A 19,971-nucleotide genomic window follows, 5' to 3' on the forward strand; every position below is an offset into this window, starting at 1 on the left:
ATCCAGGCTAAGGGGGTCCTGTTCTGGGACCTACATTTGGAGATCCCAACAAATAGGAGTATGTGTAGAAAACCTCCAGCCTGGGCCTGTAATGAGTGGTGGCGGTCTCTCCTTGACCAAACCTTAGACAGGCTCCTCTGAGCCCCCTTTTCCTCTAGTTCTTGTCCTTGGGCCCTGTCCTCTGCCTGCCTACTCCAGATTTAGCAAGAATCCTGTTAGCTCGGTTTATCACTTCGCTTGATATCTGATGACCCTTGATATCCGATGACGTTCTTCATCCCCAACCTTTGATATATAAATCCTTGGCCTGTCTTTCACAAGAATCCTGTTAGGCTAGTTTAGCAAGAATCCCCCTCCCCTGATGTCTCCTCTTAGTAATTTTCCATCTACTGACCCCCTCACTCTGCTCGTTGGGTATAAACCTCCAGCTGTCTTTGCTCTATTCAGAATAGAATTCAGTTCTATCCTGGATTCTCGTTCCTCTGTTGCAATACTACTGAATAAAATCTGTTTTTACTGCCTTGAACTAGTGTAGGGCTCTATTTCTTTTTAATCGTGTTATCAAACCTGAAGTGCATTCGCTCAACAATCGCGCGGCAAGCCAATCTCTGACACTGGGTGCAGTGGAAGAAAGTAGGAATGTTATTGCAAGGTGCTGAGCAAGGAGAACCGGCAGCTAATGCTGTAATCCCGAACTCCGCGAAAATCTACAAGCAAGGGTTTTTATTTGGGGTTTTAGGTAGGGGAGGGGAAGCATGTGGCCTTGGGCACCGAAATTCTGAGTCCTCTGCGCAGGCGCGACTGTCTGTTCTGTGTTGCATGCAGTGGATCTTTAGTCTGTGATGTCTGAAATTTACCATCAGTCCTTTCAGCTTCTCATGCTCCTGCGAGATGCTTAGTCAGGTCGGGGGCTGCCAGCCAGTTCCTCTCCTATCAGCGGTCCACCTGCTGTTCTGCAAGGCAAGCTCAGAAACTGGCTATTTTGTTTCCCACGTTAACCTTTTGGGTACAGGCACAGTTTCACCCTAATCCAAGGAAATTTTAACTCCTTCATCCTCAGTTTCAATAGCAGATTCTGACAAGAGTAGTCTGGTGCTCAGACTCAGCAGACCAGATGGAAGCTTCCTTCATGTCCAAAAGGGGTTAAGGAAGAGGGCCAGATTCAGCCTCAGTGCATCCAAAACGTAGAAGAACTAGGACTCTAGCAGCAGAGATTTCAAGAAGACTTTTTCCGGCCAATTCTTGAGCCCAAATTCTCTGTGAAATGGAAGAGGCTGGCCCAGGAGGTAGCGAGCTCTCTATCATTGGAAAAGGGAAGGCAGCTGTGGGACCACCACCTGGAGAAATATTAGAGGAGACTCCTGAAAGGGATGGAGAAGAAAGATTAGCCCAGGAGGCATTTTGAGGGCTTTTCTAGGCTTAGAAAACGAATGACAGACCACAATGACACAGACTGATTATTCTGGGAGCCTACTCCTTTAAGGAACAGGGATGTCTTAGGGGAGATAGCAGAAAAAGGAGAACAGTTAATGAAAGTTCAGGCTGCTCAAGGAATCAAGAAAGTACAGTCACAGAGGGGGAAAGGAGAGCCTGAGGCAGAGTGTGTCCTCAGGGAGAATGAGCTTGACCCAGCTTGGGGCCTCTGGTCTCTCTGGGCCCCTAGAGAGGAGGTGAGACATAGACCAGGCCTATAGCAGGGTGAGGCAGCGGGTCGTGGGAGCCAGGACGCTTCATGAGGAGAGGCTGGAGCTAGGAACGAGTCAGGAAGGACTGAGCAACGCCCTTAGAAGCCTGGGCTCCTGGGGGAGGGGCTGGGTGCAGAGATGGCAGAGCCCAGCTCTGCCACATGACCTTGGGCGGGTCTGGTCTCCTCCCTGAACCTCAGTTTCTCCATGTGGGAAATGCAGAGGCCCTCACGCCCACCACGTGGGGTTGTGGAGTGGATTAAGCGGGATGATGGATGTGAAAGCACTTTGAGAATTGCAGAAGACTAGATGTTTCTCTGTCTTGGCACCTGTTCTCAACCATGTAGCCAGAGAATTCTTTCCAGAACCAGATCTGGTCATGCTACCCCATTTCCTCGAAAAACAAACCAATAAGCAAAGCCCTCTTGAAGGTTTCCCAGTGCTCTTAGGATGGAGACGAAAGTCCTTGTGGCCTGGCCCCTGACGGTGGCTACAGCACACTCTGCACACAGGCTCCCTCACTGTGCTGGGTTGCTCTAACCCACCAATACCCCCCTGCCTCTGGGCCTTCGCTTCTGCTCTTCCCAGAACCCTGTGCCCTGACTGTAAATTAGCGAGCTCCTTCACAGCCTTCAAATCTCAGTTCTGAAGCCCCCCTGCCCGGAAAAGACCAGGTCAAGTCCTCTTGCTGCTTGTCCCATGGCTCCCAGTGCTTGTCCCCCAGGACACCAGCTGGACACATCTGCTGTGATGGTGTCTCTCTCACCCTTCCCTGGATGATAAACTCCACGAGCACACATATTTGATTTGTTTACCACGAGTCCCCAAGGGCCTAGGAAAGTGCCTGGCCCATAAAAAATATTTTCAAATGAAAAATTACTTAAATCCCAAGTCACAAGCTGGAGGATTTCCTCTCTGAAGCTCCACCCACTCATCCCTGAGCAGTCCCTCCAGCCAGGCCCAGCAGGTCTCCGTCCTGGAGGGGAGAGAAACGAATCACCAAACGGCTTTACTCTGGGTTCTTCCAGTTGCTCCGATCAAAACCTTGGAGTTGATGAAAATATTAAGAATAATAAGTTTTCACATATTGAGGTATACAGGGAAGCCATTCTGGTTTAAATTTGATTCGGCCTAAAACTTGTTTTTCCCCGAGCAGCCAGACTTATGGTCCACCAAACACGCATCGTACATCTGCTTCAAACGTTTTCCCAAAGCAAAGAAGGCACTCTTTAAAGATGGGGTAGAGGCAGCCCTGATGGTTTAGTGGTTAAAATTTGGTGCTCTCACGGCTTGGTGCCCCAGGTTAGATTTCCGGTTGTGGAACCACACCACCCGTCCGTCAGTAGCCATGCTGTGGTGGTGGCTCACACAGAGAACTAGAAGGACTTACAATTAGGACATACAACCACACACTGGGACTGGGGGGGGGGGTAGAAAAAGAGGAAGACTGGCCACAGATGTTAGCTCAGGGCAAGTCCTTCCCTGAAAAAAAAAAAAGATAGGGATGAATGGCTCCTTTCTCTGACACCAGTACCAGTACTTCTTTGGAGATAAGCTTAGGACCTGCTGTGTATGTGCTAAACTGCAGCAAAACGTCTTGTGACTTCAGGGAAAAAAATTGTCTTCCTGTCACTTGACGTATGTTCTTTGTTCTTTTTGTTGTTGTTGAGGAAGATTAGCCCTGAGCTAAAATCTGCTGCCAATCCTCCTCTTTTTGCTGAGGAAGACTGGCCCTGAGCTAACATCCATGCCCATCTTCCTCTACTTTATATGTGGGACGCCTGTCACAGCAGGGCTTGATAAGTGGTGCATAGGTTCACGCCTGGGATCTGAAGCGGCAAACCCTGGGCTGCAGAAGTGGAACGTGTGAACTTAACCACTGCGCCACTGAGCCAGCCCTCGTTCTTTGTTCTGAAATGGTATAAAACCATGCTGTAAACCACGCTTTCTTTCCTGATGGGGATTGTACTTCTGGGCTAGTCCTCAGCTGGGCTCAATAAATATCATGGTACCTTTCTTATCTATACATTGATTCTTGATTATTTGTGTCAACAAAGTCATCGTTGACTTCTCTCTCCATGCACCACATCCAATCCACCAGAAAATCCCACTGATTCTACCTTGAACAAATATCCAGAATTCTGAATGATAAGATCTGAATCAAAATAACCCAGAGGAAGTGTGGAGCTGGGGGTCGGGAGGTATAAATGAAACAAGATTGTCCAGGTGCTCAATATGAATATTGTTAAGGCTGAGAAGGAGATTCATTGTACTAGTCTCTCTATTTTGCATATATTTGAAATTTTCCAAAATAATGTCTTTTTGAAGATATAAAAGGTATACATTATATATATATATTTACAGATACATAAAATATATATCCTCAGGGGCCAGCCTGGTGGTGCAGTGGTTAAGTTCGCATGTACTGCTTCAGCGGCCCAGGGTTTGCCAGTTGAGATCCTGGGGGTGGACATGGCACCGCTTGGCACGCCATGCTGTAGTAAGCGTCCCACATATAAAGTAGAGGAAGATGGACACAGATGTTAGCTCAGGGCCAGTCTTCCTCAGCAAAAAGAGGAGGATTGGTAGCAGATGTTAGCTCAGGGCTGATCTTCCTCAAAAAAAAAAAATAATAATATATATATATATATATATATCTCCTCAGAATATGACACTTCTCACCATTCCCAGGGTCTATCACCCTGGTTCGAACCAGCATCACGTCTCACCTAGTTCACTGTAGGAGTGTCTTCTACCCTAAACCTCTTGTGATGGTTCATTTTTTGTGTCAATTTGACTGGGCCATGGGGTACCCAGATATTTCATCAAACATTATTCTGGGTGCCTTTCTGTGAGGGCATTTTTAGATGAGATTCACATTTAAGTCAGTAGACTGAGTAAAGCAGACCACCTCCCCAATATGGGTGGGCCTCATCCAATCAGTTGAAGGCCTGAATAGAACAAAAAGGCTCACCCTCCCCTGAGGCAGAGGGAACTCCTCATGCCTGACTGCCTTGAGCTGGGACATCGATCTTTTCCTGACTTTGGACTTGAACTGAAATATGGGCTCTTCTTGGGTCTTGAGCCTGCCAGCTTTTGGACTAGAAGTTACATCATTAGCTCTCCTGGTCCTCAGGCCTTCTGACTCGGACTAGAACTAAACCATCAGTATTCCTGGGTTTCTAGCCTGCTGACTCACCTTACAGATCTCGGGACTTGCCCATCTCCATAACTGCGTGAGCCAATTCCTTATAAGAAATCTCTTTACATATATGCATATATATACATATATATGTGGTTCCTACTGGTTCTGTTCCTCTGGAGAATCCTGACTAATATACTTCCTAAAGTTGATAATTTGAAAAATATTAAATATATAAAAAAGTTGAAAGAATAGACAATGAATACCTGTATAGCTTTCACTTAGATTCATCAGTTGATCACATTTTGCCACATTTCCTTTTGTTCTGTGCGCATGTGTTTTTCTGAACCATTTCAAAGTAAGTTACAGACATCACGACACTTCACCTGTCAAAGTTTCAGCGGTGTGTCCTAAGAATAAAGACATTCTCATATGTAACTACAGTACATTATGGTATGATATATTGTCATACTTAAGGAACTTAAGATTGATGTAGTAATATCTAATATGCAGTCCGTATGAAAATTTTTTCAGTATCCCCCAAACATCCCTTCTAGCCTTTAAAAAAAAAATCCAGTATCAAGTCAACGATCACACATCACGATCCGTTGTCATGTCTCTTTAGCATCCCTTAATCTAGAATAATCTCCCAGTCTTTTTTTGGTCTTTCACGACACTGACATTTTTGAAGCATCCAGGCCAGTTGTCTCGTGTAGTCTCTTCTCAACACAGCAGCCAAAGGAATTCTTTTAAAACCTAGTCATGTCATGTCACTCCTCTGCTTGCAACCGTGCAGCAGCTGCCCAGCTCACTCACAGCACGAGTCCTCGCAACGGCCCGCAGGGCCCTGTGTGTTCTCCCTGCCCTGAGAATTCCTCCAGCACCTCGGCTCCCACCCCTTTCCTCCCTGCTCACAGTTACAGGCCCCCTTGCTGCTCCGTGACCAGGCCAGTCTAGGACTCCGTTCCTTTCTCCTCCAATGCTCTTTCCAGGATACTTGCTTGGTTCACCCCCTCACCTCCTTCAAGTCTTTGCTCAAATGCCTCCTCTCATCCAGGCCTACCCTTATAGCCTTTTAAAGCTGCAGCCTAGGGGTGGCCAAGTGGTTAAGTTCACGGGCTCTGGTTCAGCAGCCCAGGGTTCCACCGGTTCGGATCCTGGGCACGGACATGGCACCGCTCATCAAGCCATGCTGAGGTGGCGTCCCACATAGCACAACCAGAAGGACCCACAACTAGACTAGACAACTATGTACTGGGGGTCTTTGGTGAGAAGAAGGAAAAGGAAAAAACAGATCTTTAAAGCTGCAGCCTGCCTCTCCCTGCCCCAGCCCTCGCTTCCTTACCCTACTCTACTCTTTTTTTAATTGTACATTTTTATTTTGAAAACAATCTTAAACCCGGAGAAAAGTTGCAAATACAACACAAATAACATTTTTCATTGCACCATTTGAGAGCAAACTGCTGACCAGATATCACATCATCTCAAATACTCAGGTGGGAATTTCCTACAACCAAGTCATTCTCCTACTTAACCACAACACGACCTTCATGGCAGGAAGTTAACGTCGACGTGTTTCGACCGTCTAATCCTCAGACCCCATTCAAGTGTCACCTATTGTCCCAATAATGTCCTTTACAGCAAAGGGATCCAGCCCAGACTCAAGACCAGAATCAAGCATTGTATTTAGTTACAGTCTCTTCCAATCTGGAATCCTTTCTCAGTCTTTCCTTGCCTTCATGACCTTGACACTTTTGAAGATTAGTTACTTTGTACATTATTTGTCAATTTGTGTTTATCCGGTGTTTCCTCACGATTTTACATTCCGGTGGTTCACATTTGGCAGGAATAGCACAGAAGAGATGGTGAGGGTCTCATTGTACTCGTTCAGGTAGCCACTGACTTCACTGGTCCCATTACTCTAACTTCTTCCACATGATCAATCTGATGTCTGGCTCATCCTCTCTACTGTGAAGGCACTCTCTCATCCTCTTGAAACCAATAAGTATTTTGGGGGGAAGTACTTTGGAACGATGTACATATTCCATTCTTCATCAAATTTTTAATTAATTCATTTACATCAGTATGGATTCTTGGTTTTTTTTGTTTTTTTTTGAGGAAGATCAGTCTTGAGCTAACATCTGCCAATCCTCCTCTTTTTGCTGAGGAAGACTGGCCTTGAGCTAACATCAGTGCCCATCTTCCTCTGTGGATTCTTGTTTTATCCAACAAAATCTGTTAGTATCATTGCTACGGACTGAGTTTGTGTCCCACCCCCAGCCCCAAATTCCTATGTCGAAGCCCTAATGAGATGGTCTTTGGAGATGGGACCTTTAGGAGGCAATTAGGGTTAGACGAGGTCATGAGGGTGGGGCCCTCATGATGCGATCAGTGGCCTTATAAGAAGAGGAGGAGATCTCTCTCTGTTTCTCTCTCTCCACGTAAAAGAACAGAGGAAAGGCCACGTGAGGACACAGTGAGAAGGCAGCCGTCTGCAACCCAAGGAGAGAGGCCTCACCAGACACCAACCCTGCTGGTGTCTCGATCTTGCACTTTCAGTCTCCAAAGCTGTGAGAAAATAAATCTCAGCTGTTTAAGCCCTGCAGTCTGTCGTATGGTGTTATGGCAGCCTGAGCTGGTGAGGACAGTCATTCTTAATCATTATTAATGAGTGAATGGGAGTCCGTTCGAGCCGGCTCCTGTGTCCTTTTGTGTTATTCTCATCATTCTTTCAGTTTTCTTTGCTTTCTGACACAGGATATTCCAGGTTCATCTTGTACTTTCCTTGGTCCAGGGCTAGAATCAGCCATTTCTCTAAAGAACCTTGGTTCCTTTTAGTGGATCATGGTATTTAGAAGCCACAATCTGAGTGTTAGAGGTGCTCATTGCTACTGGCATGTCACTCCCAGGCCATTGCACACGCAGACACACACATACACACACACACACACATCTGTAACTATATTTATTTCTCTATTTAGCTTTTTACTTTGAAATCCATGAATCCACACTGATCCCTACAATTCCAATTCAACACCACAAAGTCCCTTCTTCTTTTGTTTTTTTTTGAGGAAGATTAGCCCTGAGCTATCTACTGCCAATCCTCCTCTTTTTGCTGAGGAAGACTGGCCCTGAGCTAACATCCATGCCCATCATCCTCTACTTTATACGTGGGACACCTACCACAGCATGGCTTTTTGCCAAGTGGTGCCACGTCCGCACCCGGGATCCGAACTGGCGAACCCCGAGCCACCAAGAAGCAGAATATGCGAATTTAACTGCTGCGCCACTGGGCCGGCCCCGGAGTCGCTTCTGATTTTCTCCCTGTCCTTATTTGTAACTCTCTTCTTCAATAGTGACCTGGCTCCCATTACCCTTCACATATTTACTCATTTGCTCAATCTTCTCTACAAAACCAATTTCTCATTGCCACTCTCTCTCACCCACAGATCCTTCTTCACTCCATCTTTGTTCGTCTATGTCCTGTTCACTCTACTCAAGCTCTGACACCACACACCTGACCTTCCCCAACTTGCATACCTCCTCATCCTGCTTAGGCCCAAAGACCCATGCCAGGCTGCCCTCCTTGCTCGATTTGGTCTCTGACACTCTGCACTGGGCCGAGCCATGCCCACCACCACCATGTGGATGCCTGCCTCACTTTGCTCAGGCCCCACCTCCGCATGCTAGGCCTTTCTCCTCCAGGGTGTCCTCAGCACCCTGCTCTGGCCCTGACACACGGCACCAGGCTGCCCTGTGCATAGACACTCTCCTTGCCCTGTTCACGTTCCAGCTCCCAGACTGCTCATCTGCATGGATATCCTCCTCACCTTGCTTGGCTCCAACACGCAGCACCAAGCCTCACCCTCATATGAACTCCTTTCTCACCCTACTTGGTCCCTGACACTCCAGGATGAGAAACCCAAATTTGAGGATGCCTTTCTCTCTCCACGCAACCCCTACCTCCCCGCACTGGGGCTTCCCCTGTGTGGACAGATCCCACCTGCTTGGGCTCCAACACCCCACAGCAGGCCAACCCTCCCCATGGATGTCTGTCCTGCTTTGTCCCACCTGATGGTCTCAGGACTGAAGAGAAGGGAAGGGGATGAAGATGAGGAAGACGGACGCTGCTCTATTCTTTATTGTTCCAAAGCACTTATCGCTTTTGTGTCAGTCTGCTGGTTTTTGCCATAAAAAATACCATAGTCTGGGGGGCTTAAACAACAGAAATTTATTTCCTCTCAGTTCTGGTGGCTGGGAAGTCCAAGATCAAGGTGCCAGAAAATTCGGTTTCTGGTGAGGCCTCTCTTCCCGGCTTGCGGGTGGCTGCCCTCTTGCTGTGTCCTCACACAATCTGTTCTCTGTGCAGCGCGGAGAGAGAGAGAAAGCTCTCTGGTGTCTCTTCCTCTTCTTATAGGGACACCAGTCCTAACGGATGAGGGCCCCACCCTAATGACCTCCTTCAGTCTTAATTACCTCCCTAAGGGCCCCATCTCCTAACTTAGTTACATGGGGGGCCAGGGCTCCAACATCTGAATTTGGGGGACCAATTCAGTCCATCGCATCTTTCTAACTTTCCACGTTGCTTGTTTATCACGTTTACTGTTTATCGCATCCTTCTCCCCACTCCTGCACGTCAGCAGCTCCTCACAGGCGGGGATGTTTGTCTCTGGCTCACTGTGGCACCCCACGAACCTGGAAGGGCAGCTGGAGACACTCAGACATGTGTGCAGAGGGACGTGTGTGTCTGAGGAAGCTCACGCGAGGAGCCTTGCTCCCACACTCCCCCCACCCTCAGACCTTGGGAGGGAAAGTCAGAATCATTGGGACCAGGTACAAACGGTTTATTTTCCTATAAAGAGCAAAGTACGAAGAGGCGAGAGAGGGCAACTGGGCCTCGAGGGGTGCCAGCGGGGAGTCCCTGGCAGCTGCCCCAGGAGTAAACGGTCGTCGAGGCAGGGAGGGCAGGGGTCTCCAGGGTGACGGTGGAGAAGGAGCAGGGAGGCGAGGCCGAAGCCCAAGACTGCTGAGGGCGTCACACAAAGCCAGGCTTCATGGACGAGCGGCGGCAGTTGGGGCAGCTCCGTGTCCCGTTGTTCTGCAGGCACCTTAGGAGGCAAAGGGCCCTGTCCACTCACAGAGCCCGTCCTGCCCCCCTGGGCCCTCTGTCCTCCCCTCCCCTCCCCTCTGTGGGGGCTGGGAAGGCGTCAAGGGAGGGGGTCAGGCCCCTGCTGGCCCCTCGCACTCTGCCCAGGGGGCTTCCAGGGCAGAGCCTGGGCGGGGAGTCAGGAGGTGGGGATGGAGGCAGGCCTGGCCCTGGGCGTCTGAACCCCAAGACCCTTGAGAGGCCTCTCTGAACTCTCTTTGGGGAGAAGAAGAAGACTGGCTTCCTCTACATGGGAAGCCCTTAGGATGCGCTTGGGACGCACAAAGCGCCAAGTGTCTGCTGTTAGCGTGACTAGTGTGATTGGGCCCTAGGGTGCCCCCAAGAGGCCCCGTGTGCCCCCTGCCCGCCGTGGGGAGCCCCCTCACCGGAGGTGGAAGATGTGGGAGCAGGGCAGGGCCTGCAGCCGGCTGTTCCTCTCGCCTATGGACTCGCCGCACAGGCCGCAGTAGAGCTCGCTCTCCTCCACGCACTCGTGGAAGCGCACGACGTGCGCACGCAGCTCCCGCTGCAGCCCCTTGCTGCGGTAGATGCTCTCGCTCAGGCAGTGCAGCTTGAGCTGGCTCAGCTGGGCCCGTGGGGACAGACCAAGTCAGTGCTGTGAGCAGCTGTCCCACTTCCCTCCTGTCTCCGCAGGGCCACCGGGCAATCAGCACACATGGGGTCCAGGGCTGGCCGTGTTCCTGCCTTGCTGGTGGACCTAGGAAAAACATCCTGCCCTCTCTGGGCCTTGGTTTCCCTCCATGCAGAATGAGGGGGTGGGGGAGGCAAGTGGTCCTTACCCCTAGAACCAGCTGGGGACCCCACGATTTTGAGGAATTTTATTGACCAAACTTGCTGTGTTGACTCCCTAAGAATTAATTTGCTTTCCTGTTTTTGGTAATTAAATGCACACAACCGCTTAGCATTTCTGATCAGCCCAAGATACTTGGTGAACCCAAGTGGCTAGAATCCAGCCAAAGGCACATCTGTTTGGCATTTTAGTTGGACTGTGCACCTGACACCAGAGAAACGCACATCTTCCAGAAGATTTTGAGAAACACTGAATCTATTTTCAACACTTAAAGTTTGGATATGATTATTAAATTTGGAGAGGTGTATATCTTTGGAGTTAAGACAGACCAGTTTCCATGTGTGGGACCTTGAGTGCCTCTTTGAGCCTCGCTTTCGTCATCTGCAAAGTGGGGCTCCCTGGACCCGCCTTGTAGGGAGATACTGAGGACCGGAAGCGGTCCCTGGAGAGCCCTGTGGTGCCCAGCTCTCAGGGAGTGGAGGCCACTGTTGGGAGCATTCATGAGGCCCCTGAGGAATTCTGATATCCTTTGAGCTATGGATTTCTTGCTCCGCCCTCCGAAGTGCCCTCTGGGTGGGAGAGAAGCAGCTGTGTGCTGGGGATGGCCGGGGCGGCTCCTGGAGATCACAAAGGGCTCAGGGCCTGAGCGGGCCCAGTGGGGCTGTCTCCCCAACCCGAGACCCCACCCTTGGGTCTTGACTCCAGACTCACAAGACAGAATCAGGTCTGACCTTGTTCCCCACCTCCTCGGCCAGGTCCTGGGCTCTCTCGATGGCATCCAGAGCCTGGAAGGCGAGCACAGGGCAGAGCTGTCTGATAGAGGCCTTGGCTCATAGGAAAGGAAGGGGTGGGGGGTGGGGGCGGGTCTGGGGAGGGTGACGGGGCTGGGCAGCTGCCCTGTGAGTAAAGGTAGCAGGGAGACTGGGGCACAGTCACAAGAGCTGTGAGGGCAAGTTACCTCCTGCCTCAGTTTACTCAGATACAGACTGGGAAGACTATTCTTGTGTCGCGGGGTGTTGTGAAATCCCAGGAAGCAGTTAGAGCATCCTGAGTTCAAACCCCAGCTCTGGTCCTTTACTAGCTGTGTGACTGGGCAAGTCCTGGGCCTTTTCTGAGCCTGGAAAATGACTTGGAATGTTCTGGTCTCATGCGATTGGGGTGAGGCTGATGTTAGACAAAGGTCTGACAGAGTTCTCGCCCACAGATTGTTGGCTGAGCTCCAGGCCCCACATGGGAGCCCTGGGGAGAGCTGGGGCTGTAGGCAAGGGCCCCCCTCACCTTGTCCAGTGCCTTCCTGGCCACCCAGCATTTGGCCACGCCCAGCAGCACCTGCACCTGCCCCAGGCGGTTTCCGATCTCGGTCATGATGCTCATGGCGGAGTCGTACCTGGGGAAGGCCGTCTGCACAGCCAGGTCGGGGGTGGAGTCAGGGTGGGCCCGGCCTGCACACACCCCCACCCCGCCTCTCAGTGACCTCACCTCCAGGTCCCCACGGCTCCGGTGGATGTCAGCAAAGCAGAGCAGGCAGAGGGCCTGTAGTGGCCGGTCCCCGTGCTGCAGTGCAATCTTCATAGACTCCTGCGAGGGAGGCCGGTCACGCAGGCCCACTCGTCTGCCCCCACCACTGGGGCGCCCTCCCCCAGTGGGCCCCTCTGACGGGCAGGCCTGGGATCACCAACAGCCTCAGAGCCCGATACGCTTCTCATGGTGCTTGGGCCCCAGGCACTGAAGCACTGAGGCCTCACAGTGCCCAATGAAGTGGAAACTGAAGCTCAGAGAGCAGAAGTGACTTGGTCAAGGTCGCCTGGCTCGTATGTGGCAAAGCTGGGATTTGAACCCTGGTCAGTGGAACTCCAGAGAGTTGCTCTCTTCCTATTAAAGTGCCCCACAGATGGTGCAAGGGGGTGCAGAGGGAAGCCCCCTCCCCTGAGAATGGACTGGAAGGGAGTGAGGTTTGGTGCAGTGGGGAGGGCAGAACAGATGCAGCCGTCAGAGGCTCAGCTATAGAGGGGCTGGGCCGGGGCAAGCCCTGGGGCGCTCAGTGGGCTGACTGGGAAGAGGAGCCCCTGCTGCCCCAGGTCCCAGAGCCTGGCCCACACCGCCACCTTCCACCTGCCCCCTTCCCTGCTGCCCCACCTCGCAACACTCCATGGCACTGCCCAGGTGGCCCAGCAGGCGATAGGCTACGGCCATGTGGTACTGGCTCATGGCCCGGTACTTGAGGCTCCAGCCTTTGCCGTAGTCATTGACGAGCTCCGCGGCCTTGCAGGGGAAGAAGAGAGCTTTCTCGTAGTCCTGCAGGGGACACAGGGAGGGGGCGGGATGGGAGGGCACTGTGAGTGGCAGAAGCTGCCCCTAAGTCGAGGGCTCCAGGGCCTGCCTTCTCCAGCAGCCAGGGGCCCACAGTTCCCCTCTGGGTATCCAGGGAGAGAGTGATCCAGGCAGAGGGAACAGCCAGTGCAACAGTGTGGGCTCCGTGGACACAGGGATTTTCATCTGGTTTGCCGAGTATCCCAAGAGCCTAGTACAGTGCTGGCACTTAGTAGATACACAGTAAATATCTGTTGAATGAATGAATGAGAAAGCAAGACAGCTGGCCTCTCTTCTCAGTCAGTCCCAGTGGGGCCCCTCAGCTTCAGAGACACACAGAGAGGCGGGATGTCAGTGCACCCCGCAAACTAGAGTTTGCCCCCTGGCCCCCAGCAACAGCTGCTCAGTGAAGGCTCAGGAACTGATTGCCGGTGCAGTCAGCTCAGAACATCAGGACAGACTCTGAGGCAATGAAATCATTCTCTCAGCCTTTCTATCTCCTCAAACCTCCAAATGCCTTCTCTACCTGCCCATGATGAGCCGACGACCTCGTCTTCCACGCCATTGCAGAGACAGAAGAAGATCAGAGAGGAGCTTCTTTATCTATCTCACCCATCGGTCCCGCAGATCTGTCCCCACCCCACCTCCCCCTGATACTCTGGCGGAGGGCTCCCTGCTCCTCTCAAATGTGAGCCCTCCACGGGGGCTCTGAACAAATCTCCCCATTCCCAATTCCCCGTCTCTGTCTCCTGAATCAGTCCCCTCCACATTTCTCACCTCATTTAAAAAATAAAAACAAAAATCAAAAACCTTTAGATTGCATACGCCCTTCAGCTACAGTCCCATTTCTCTGTTCTTTCTCATGGAAAACCTATCTGATCTTCCACTTCATATCTAACAAACATCCCTGAGCTAATATGAGCAAAAGAGAACTCTCAGTAACCCCAGAAAACATGGTTTGTAACATACTTTGTTATGTAATTTTTTTTTTTTTGGTGAGGAAGATTGGCTCTGAGCTAACACCTCTATTTTTGAATGTGGGATGCTGCCACAGCATGGCTTGATGAGCGGTGTGTAGATTCACACCCAGGATCTGAACTCTCGAACCCTAGGCCGCCAAAGCAGAGTGTGCGAACTTAACCACTGTGCCACCAGGCTGGCCCATTTGTTATGTATTTTTTAATTTGAAGCTGTGTAAACATTTTACAGGTTTAAAAAATTAAATTAAAATTTAAAAACTTTAAAAATAGAAAATGGTGGGCCGGCCCCATGGCCAAGTGGTTAAGTTCACACGCTCCACTTCTGTGGCCCAGGGTTTCGCCAGTTCAAATTCTGGGCACAGACATGGCACTGCTCATCAAGCCATGCTAAGGTGGTGTCCCACATGCCACAACTAGAAGGACCCACAACCAAAAATATACAACTGTGCACCAGCGGGCTTTGGGGAGAAAAAGGAAAAATAAAATCTTAAAAAAAAAAAACGAAATAAGTGACCCTAACTGCATATCATTATATTAATATTATATTGTAATTAGTTATTATATATTATAATAAACTATGTTATATTATACTATATTGTTATATGTAATATTATAATATAATGTAAATTAATATAATATTATTCAATGTATTATATTATATATAATACATATTATATATAATATAATATATTGTGTTCATATAATCACACAGAAAAAAAAATTATTTCAAATGACCCTAGAGCATATACTTGGACAGTTTATCCATAGTGGAATATATTATAAAGACAAAGAATGGCAAAAATATCTTAAACTTCCTTCAGAAGTCTCTTTGAGAAATATTGGTGTTGTCTTTTGAAAGTATTTTATTTTGTAGGATAAAGTAAATATTTAATTATGTTGTTAGAAACCAAGATTTTCAGTCTAAGAGAAAAGAGAATCAGGTTTAAAATAAATTAAGGAAAATCCAGACACATTCTATTTGAATTGGAAATAGCAATAGAAACTTCAGTTGTCCTGGTAACTGAAAAGATTTGGAAGCAATGACAGGGGCTGGCCCCATGGCCGAGTGGTCAAGCCATGCTGAGGCGGCATCCCACATGCCACAAGTAGAAGGACCCACAACTAAAAATATACAGCTATGTACCAGGGGGCTTTGAGGAGAAGAAGAACAACAACAACAAAAAAAGATTGGCAACAGATGTTAGCACAGGTGCCAATCTTAAAAATAAAAAAATAAAAGAAAAAAGAAGCAATGACAACCCAGTGGCCATGAGCACCCTGAGAGCTGGCATTTGGTCTTTATTTTTTTATTTATTTATTTTTTTTTAAAGATTGGCACCTGAGCTAACAAATGTTGCCAATCTTTTTTTTTTCCTGCTTTTTTTTTTCCCCCAAAGCCCCCTAGTACATAGTTGTATATTTTAATTGTGGGTCCTTCTAGCTGTGGGATGTGGGACGCTGCCTCAACATGGCCTAACCAGCGGTGCCATGTCAGCGCCCAGGATCCGAACCCTGGACCGCCGGAAGTGGAGCGCGAGAACTTAACCACTCGGCCACCAGGGGCCGGCCCACAGCATTTGGTCTTTAAATACCGTTTCCCACTATAAAGAACCCGGAGAAATGGCTGATTCTAGGTCTGGGGCAGGGAATATACAAAGTGACCCTGGGAGAGTTTATTGTGCCAGAAAACAAGAAAGTTTTCAAGGACTAAATGAAGTCTTGTCAAAAGGACACAGGAAGCCCGCCCGGTGGCTCATCAGTTAAGTGCGCACATTCCGCTTTGGCAGCCTGGGGTTCGCAGGTTCAGATCCTGGGTGCGGACATGGCACTGCTTGGCATGCCATGCTGTGGTAGGCGTCCCACATATAAAGCAGAGGAAGATGGGCACGGATGTTAGCTCAGGGCCAGTCTTCCTCAGCAAAAAGAGGAGGATTGGTAGCAGATGTTAGCTCAGGGCTGATCTTCCTAAAGAAATAAATAAAAATAAATTAAAAATTAATAAGAAATGGGGCTGGCCCCGTGGCCGAGTGGTTAAGTTTGCGCGCTCCGCTGCAGGCGGCCCAGTGTTTCGTTGGTTCGAATCCTGGGTGCAGACATGGCACTGCTCATCAAACCACGCTGAGGCAGCGTCCCACATGCCACAACTAGAAGGACCCACAACGAAGAATATACAACTATGTACCGGGGGCTTTGGGGAGAAAAAGGAAAAATAAAATCTTTAAAAAAAAAAATCAAAAAGAAAAGGACACAGGAACCATATCAAAGGGAATTTCACGGGCTAAAGTGAAGATAATATAAGCATCAAAACGAAGAATGATTGCGATTAACTGAAAAACACTAAATATAAAAAAAATCCACGATTTCATAATGATACTCCAAAAAGAGAAGGCAAAACAAACCAGTGTGGCCACTGAAGGCAGTTATTACATCAACGCCTTCTTCTGAAAAGGGGTAATTAAGGGAAGGAGAAAATATTTATTCTGCCTTTCTTTTAGGACCTGTGTTTCAGAATAAGCAACTGGCCCCAGCTGATGAGGGAAAGTTCTTCCTTATAGAAAAATCCAAGTTGATAATTGTAGAAGGAATGCTAGAAAGTGGAAATCGCCATTTCATTAGAATTGAAACAAAAGAATTGATTTAGGCCACAAACACCACGGATGCTGAAACCCTAAGAGAAAACGTTGCAGAACTGCAGATTCACAGGGTGCCAAAGTGTCCCCATACAAATTAACCTGCTGGTAGTGAAAGGAAAAATGCAAACCCTAAGACGGAGGCACCAGGTTGCCCCTCCCTCAACTGTCTGATATGACGTCATATGAAGAACACAGCATCACTTATACAGTATTCTTCCCAAAAATGTGTAACCTCAGTCTTACCAAGTCATTATTTAAGTTCCAGCTCATAGGAAGTAAAGGAGATAAAGGAACAAGTTACGTGATTCCTCGAGGAAGCAGTGAGACAATGCGACGGAACATTCTAGAAGGCAATTACTGTGGCTTCTTCAATAAATCATGGAAAATAAAGAGCAGGGTAGGGATTTTCTATTGAGAGGGACTTAAGAGACATAATAACCACTGCAATGTGTGACTCTTGTTTGTGTTCCAATTCAAACAAGCAGAGGGTAAAGGCATATTTTCAGGGTAAGTAGAGAAATTTAAGAGATAATTGCTCATGTTGCGATTATGTAAGAAAGTGTCCTTATATAAGAAAATGTCCCCTTTTTTTGTTCTCCCAGAGTTGCATACTAATTTACTTTGGGGTAAAATATCCTGATGTCTATAATTTTACATCACAACACTCCAGTTAAAAATATTTAAGTCAAATATAGCAAAATATTAAGAATGGTTAAATCTAAGTGGGGGGGATATGGGGATTCATTAGATTATTCTCTCTACTTTCCTGATGGTTAATTTTCTTTATAAAAATAAAAAAGGTTTTAAAACGCCCCTACCCCTCTCCAGTCCTATCGCATCTCACTAACGTCTTCTCCATACATCTAGTTGCTGAAAAATAATCCTCAGTGTCATCCCGGAGGACTCACTTCCTCACACCCCAGCCCTGATCCATCAGCATCAACACACTCATTGGCCCCAGGATTTATTAAGCATCTACTATGTGCCAGGCATTAACATCCCCCATGGGCCAAGCGCAGCCTGGATACCTAGGGGGAAAGAGAACGGGTGCTCAGGACCAGAGGCCTGCGGTCACTGGCCCCATCCGTTCGTTCACAGTCTGCCTTCCCCCTCCCCCTACCTCTCTGATCCCCCCCACCTCTTCTCACGCACCTGCTGCAGCCATGCTGGCCTCCATCCTTCTTGGAACGTGCCAGCTGTGCTCCCCCCAGGGCAGAGCTTTGTTTTAGCTGTTCCCTCTTTTTTGCTCTTTTGTTAGATTTCTGCATGGCTCACCTTCCCATCTCCTTCAAGTCCTCGGACGTCACCTGTAGGAGGCCTTCCGACCACCCTGTTTGAAATTGCAACACCCTATCCTCAGCACCTCCCACCCTCTTTAATTGCTTCCCTTTCTCCTAAGCACTTTCTAGCACGCTCTATAAGTGACTTACTGATTGTGTTTATTTGTCATTCTCCCCCAAGTAGAATGCAAGCCTTCTGAGGCCAGGGACTTTGCTATTGTTTTCACTGATTGCACCCCAGGCCAACAGTGCCTGGGATCTAGTAGATGCTCAATAAATAGAGGATGACTGAATCCTTTCAACCATGCTGTAAGGTGGGTCCTATTCTCCCTCATTTTATAGATATACCTAGCAAGGTTCAGAGAGGACAGGTGAGGTGTCCAAGATCACACAGCAAACCCACGGCAGTGCAGGTTCACTGCCTGTCCTCACACAGGAGCCTCCTATTCCCCTAGGAAATCAGACAGATCAAGGTTTGAATTCTGGCTCTGCCCTTCCTGGCTAATTCGTCTTTTCCCTCTCAGACTCTTGTCCGCCTCGTCCCTGCCTGAATGGAGGACTGAACGAAGTAACACAATAGGGAGGGTGGCTCGAGAGAGGCTCTCGGGGAGCTGAGCCCTCCACCCCCGCCCCTGGGGCCCGGGCCCACCTTGACCTGGGCATAGAAGCTGCCCAGGCTGCAGCAGACGCGGCACTCGAGCATGGTGTCGTCGTTGTTGTGGGCATAGCGCAGGGCTTTCTCGAAGCTCTCCAGGGCCTTCTGGAAGAGGCTGAGGCCCAGGAAGGCATTGCCCATGCTCAGGCTGACCTGGCCTCCGAGCTGGGCACCCGCCCTGGTGCCAGGCAGGCCGAGGCAGGTCTTGCAGTAGGAGATGGTCTTGTGGAACTCGCACAGCTTCTCGTTGCTGCGTGCCAGGTTCAGATAGCTCTCCAGGAGGAAGTTGGCGTCCTCCAGCTCCCGGGCCGTGTCGATCTGCACTACAGCAAACTGCCCACCGGGGTGGGGAGCGGGTGGCTGTCAGCCTGCACTCTGAGCCTCGGATCCGAGCCTCCAACCCTCCATCTGGGCCTCAGACCCTGAGCTTCCACCTCCAGCCTCAAATGCATCCTCTCCTCCCCATCCATAGACTAGAAGCTTCAGCTGGGAGCTTCCGTCCATCTCCCAGGCTCGGACCCATCGCTCACCTGTCCACCCCGAGCCTAGATCTGCTGTCTCCATCATCCACCTACCCCCAGCCTTAAATCTGGAGCTGGCGCACCCCAGGCTCAGACTCGGAACCCCCAAAAGGAAGGCTGGAACCTAGACTCCGAGAGCCGGCCTTGAGCCCCTCCGAACTCTGTGAGGACCTCAGTCTCAGAGCCTCAGGCACTGAAGCTCAAGGCCACAGGCCCAAATCCGAAGCCAAGACCCAGCATCTAGGACCCAAGGCCTCAGATGTGGACTCAGAGTCCCTGGCCCCCAGCTTGGGAGACACATCGGAGCCTCAGGAGGCGGGAGGGGGGCCGCGAAGCCTGGGAGAAATCCAGCCTGGCCCCACGCTCCCGTGTCTGCCACCGGGTGTCCCCACCTTCAGCATCTCCTTGTAGCGGCCCATCTCCGAGTGGGCCGTGACCAGGCAGCCCAGCACGCGAAAGCGCCCCATGAGGTCCGAGCTCTTCTCCAGCACCTTTATCCACACCTGCAGCGCCTTCTCTGTCTGGTTAGACTGGTACAGCTGGAGCCCCTTCTCGATCTGCTGCTTTGTCTGGTCCTGCCCCATCCTTCGAGCCCTGCACCCCACACAGAGAGACCCTGGTGGCTCCGTGTCTCTAGGTACTCATAGCGGGGGGACCCACGGTGCCAGCGGCCCACTGAGCCCCGCCAAGGATAGCAGCTCTGGGCAGGAGCCGAGCAGGGCCTGGATGGAGAGCGGGCGCCACCCTGGGAACAAAGCTGGTTCGGCCCCTGTCCGCAGCTGTCCCTGCCAGTTGGGGCCACGTGGCC

The 19,971-nt window shown here is 49.9% G+C and overlaps 1 protein-coding gene across 1 annotated transcript; it reads right to left on the minus strand.

Annotated features, from left to right (window-relative positions):
• Positions 1-9,656: 9,656 nt before the first annotated feature.
• RAPSN (receptor associated protein of the synapse) lies at positions 9,657-19,971 on the minus strand. Its single transcript, XM_070565097.1, has 8 exons — positions 19,556-19,971; positions 18,637-18,975; positions 12,921-13,079; positions 12,264-12,362; positions 12,063-12,185; positions 11,516-11,569; positions 10,360-10,559; positions 9,657-9,935 (listed from the first exon to the last, which is right to left on the minus strand). The coding sequence occupies exons 1-8, from the start codon at positions 19,745-19,747 to the stop codon at positions 9,863-9,865; spliced, it is 1,239 nt and encodes a 412-aa protein (XP_070421198.1). The 5' UTR covers positions 19,748-19,971; the 3' UTR covers positions 9,657-9,862.

This window comes from Equus przewalskii, chromosome 11 (genome assembly GCF_037783145.1).
Source record: "Equus przewalskii isolate Varuska chromosome 11, EquPr2, whole genome shotgun sequence".
NCBI lineage: Eukaryota > Metazoa > Chordata > Mammalia > Perissodactyla > Equidae > Equus > Equus przewalskii.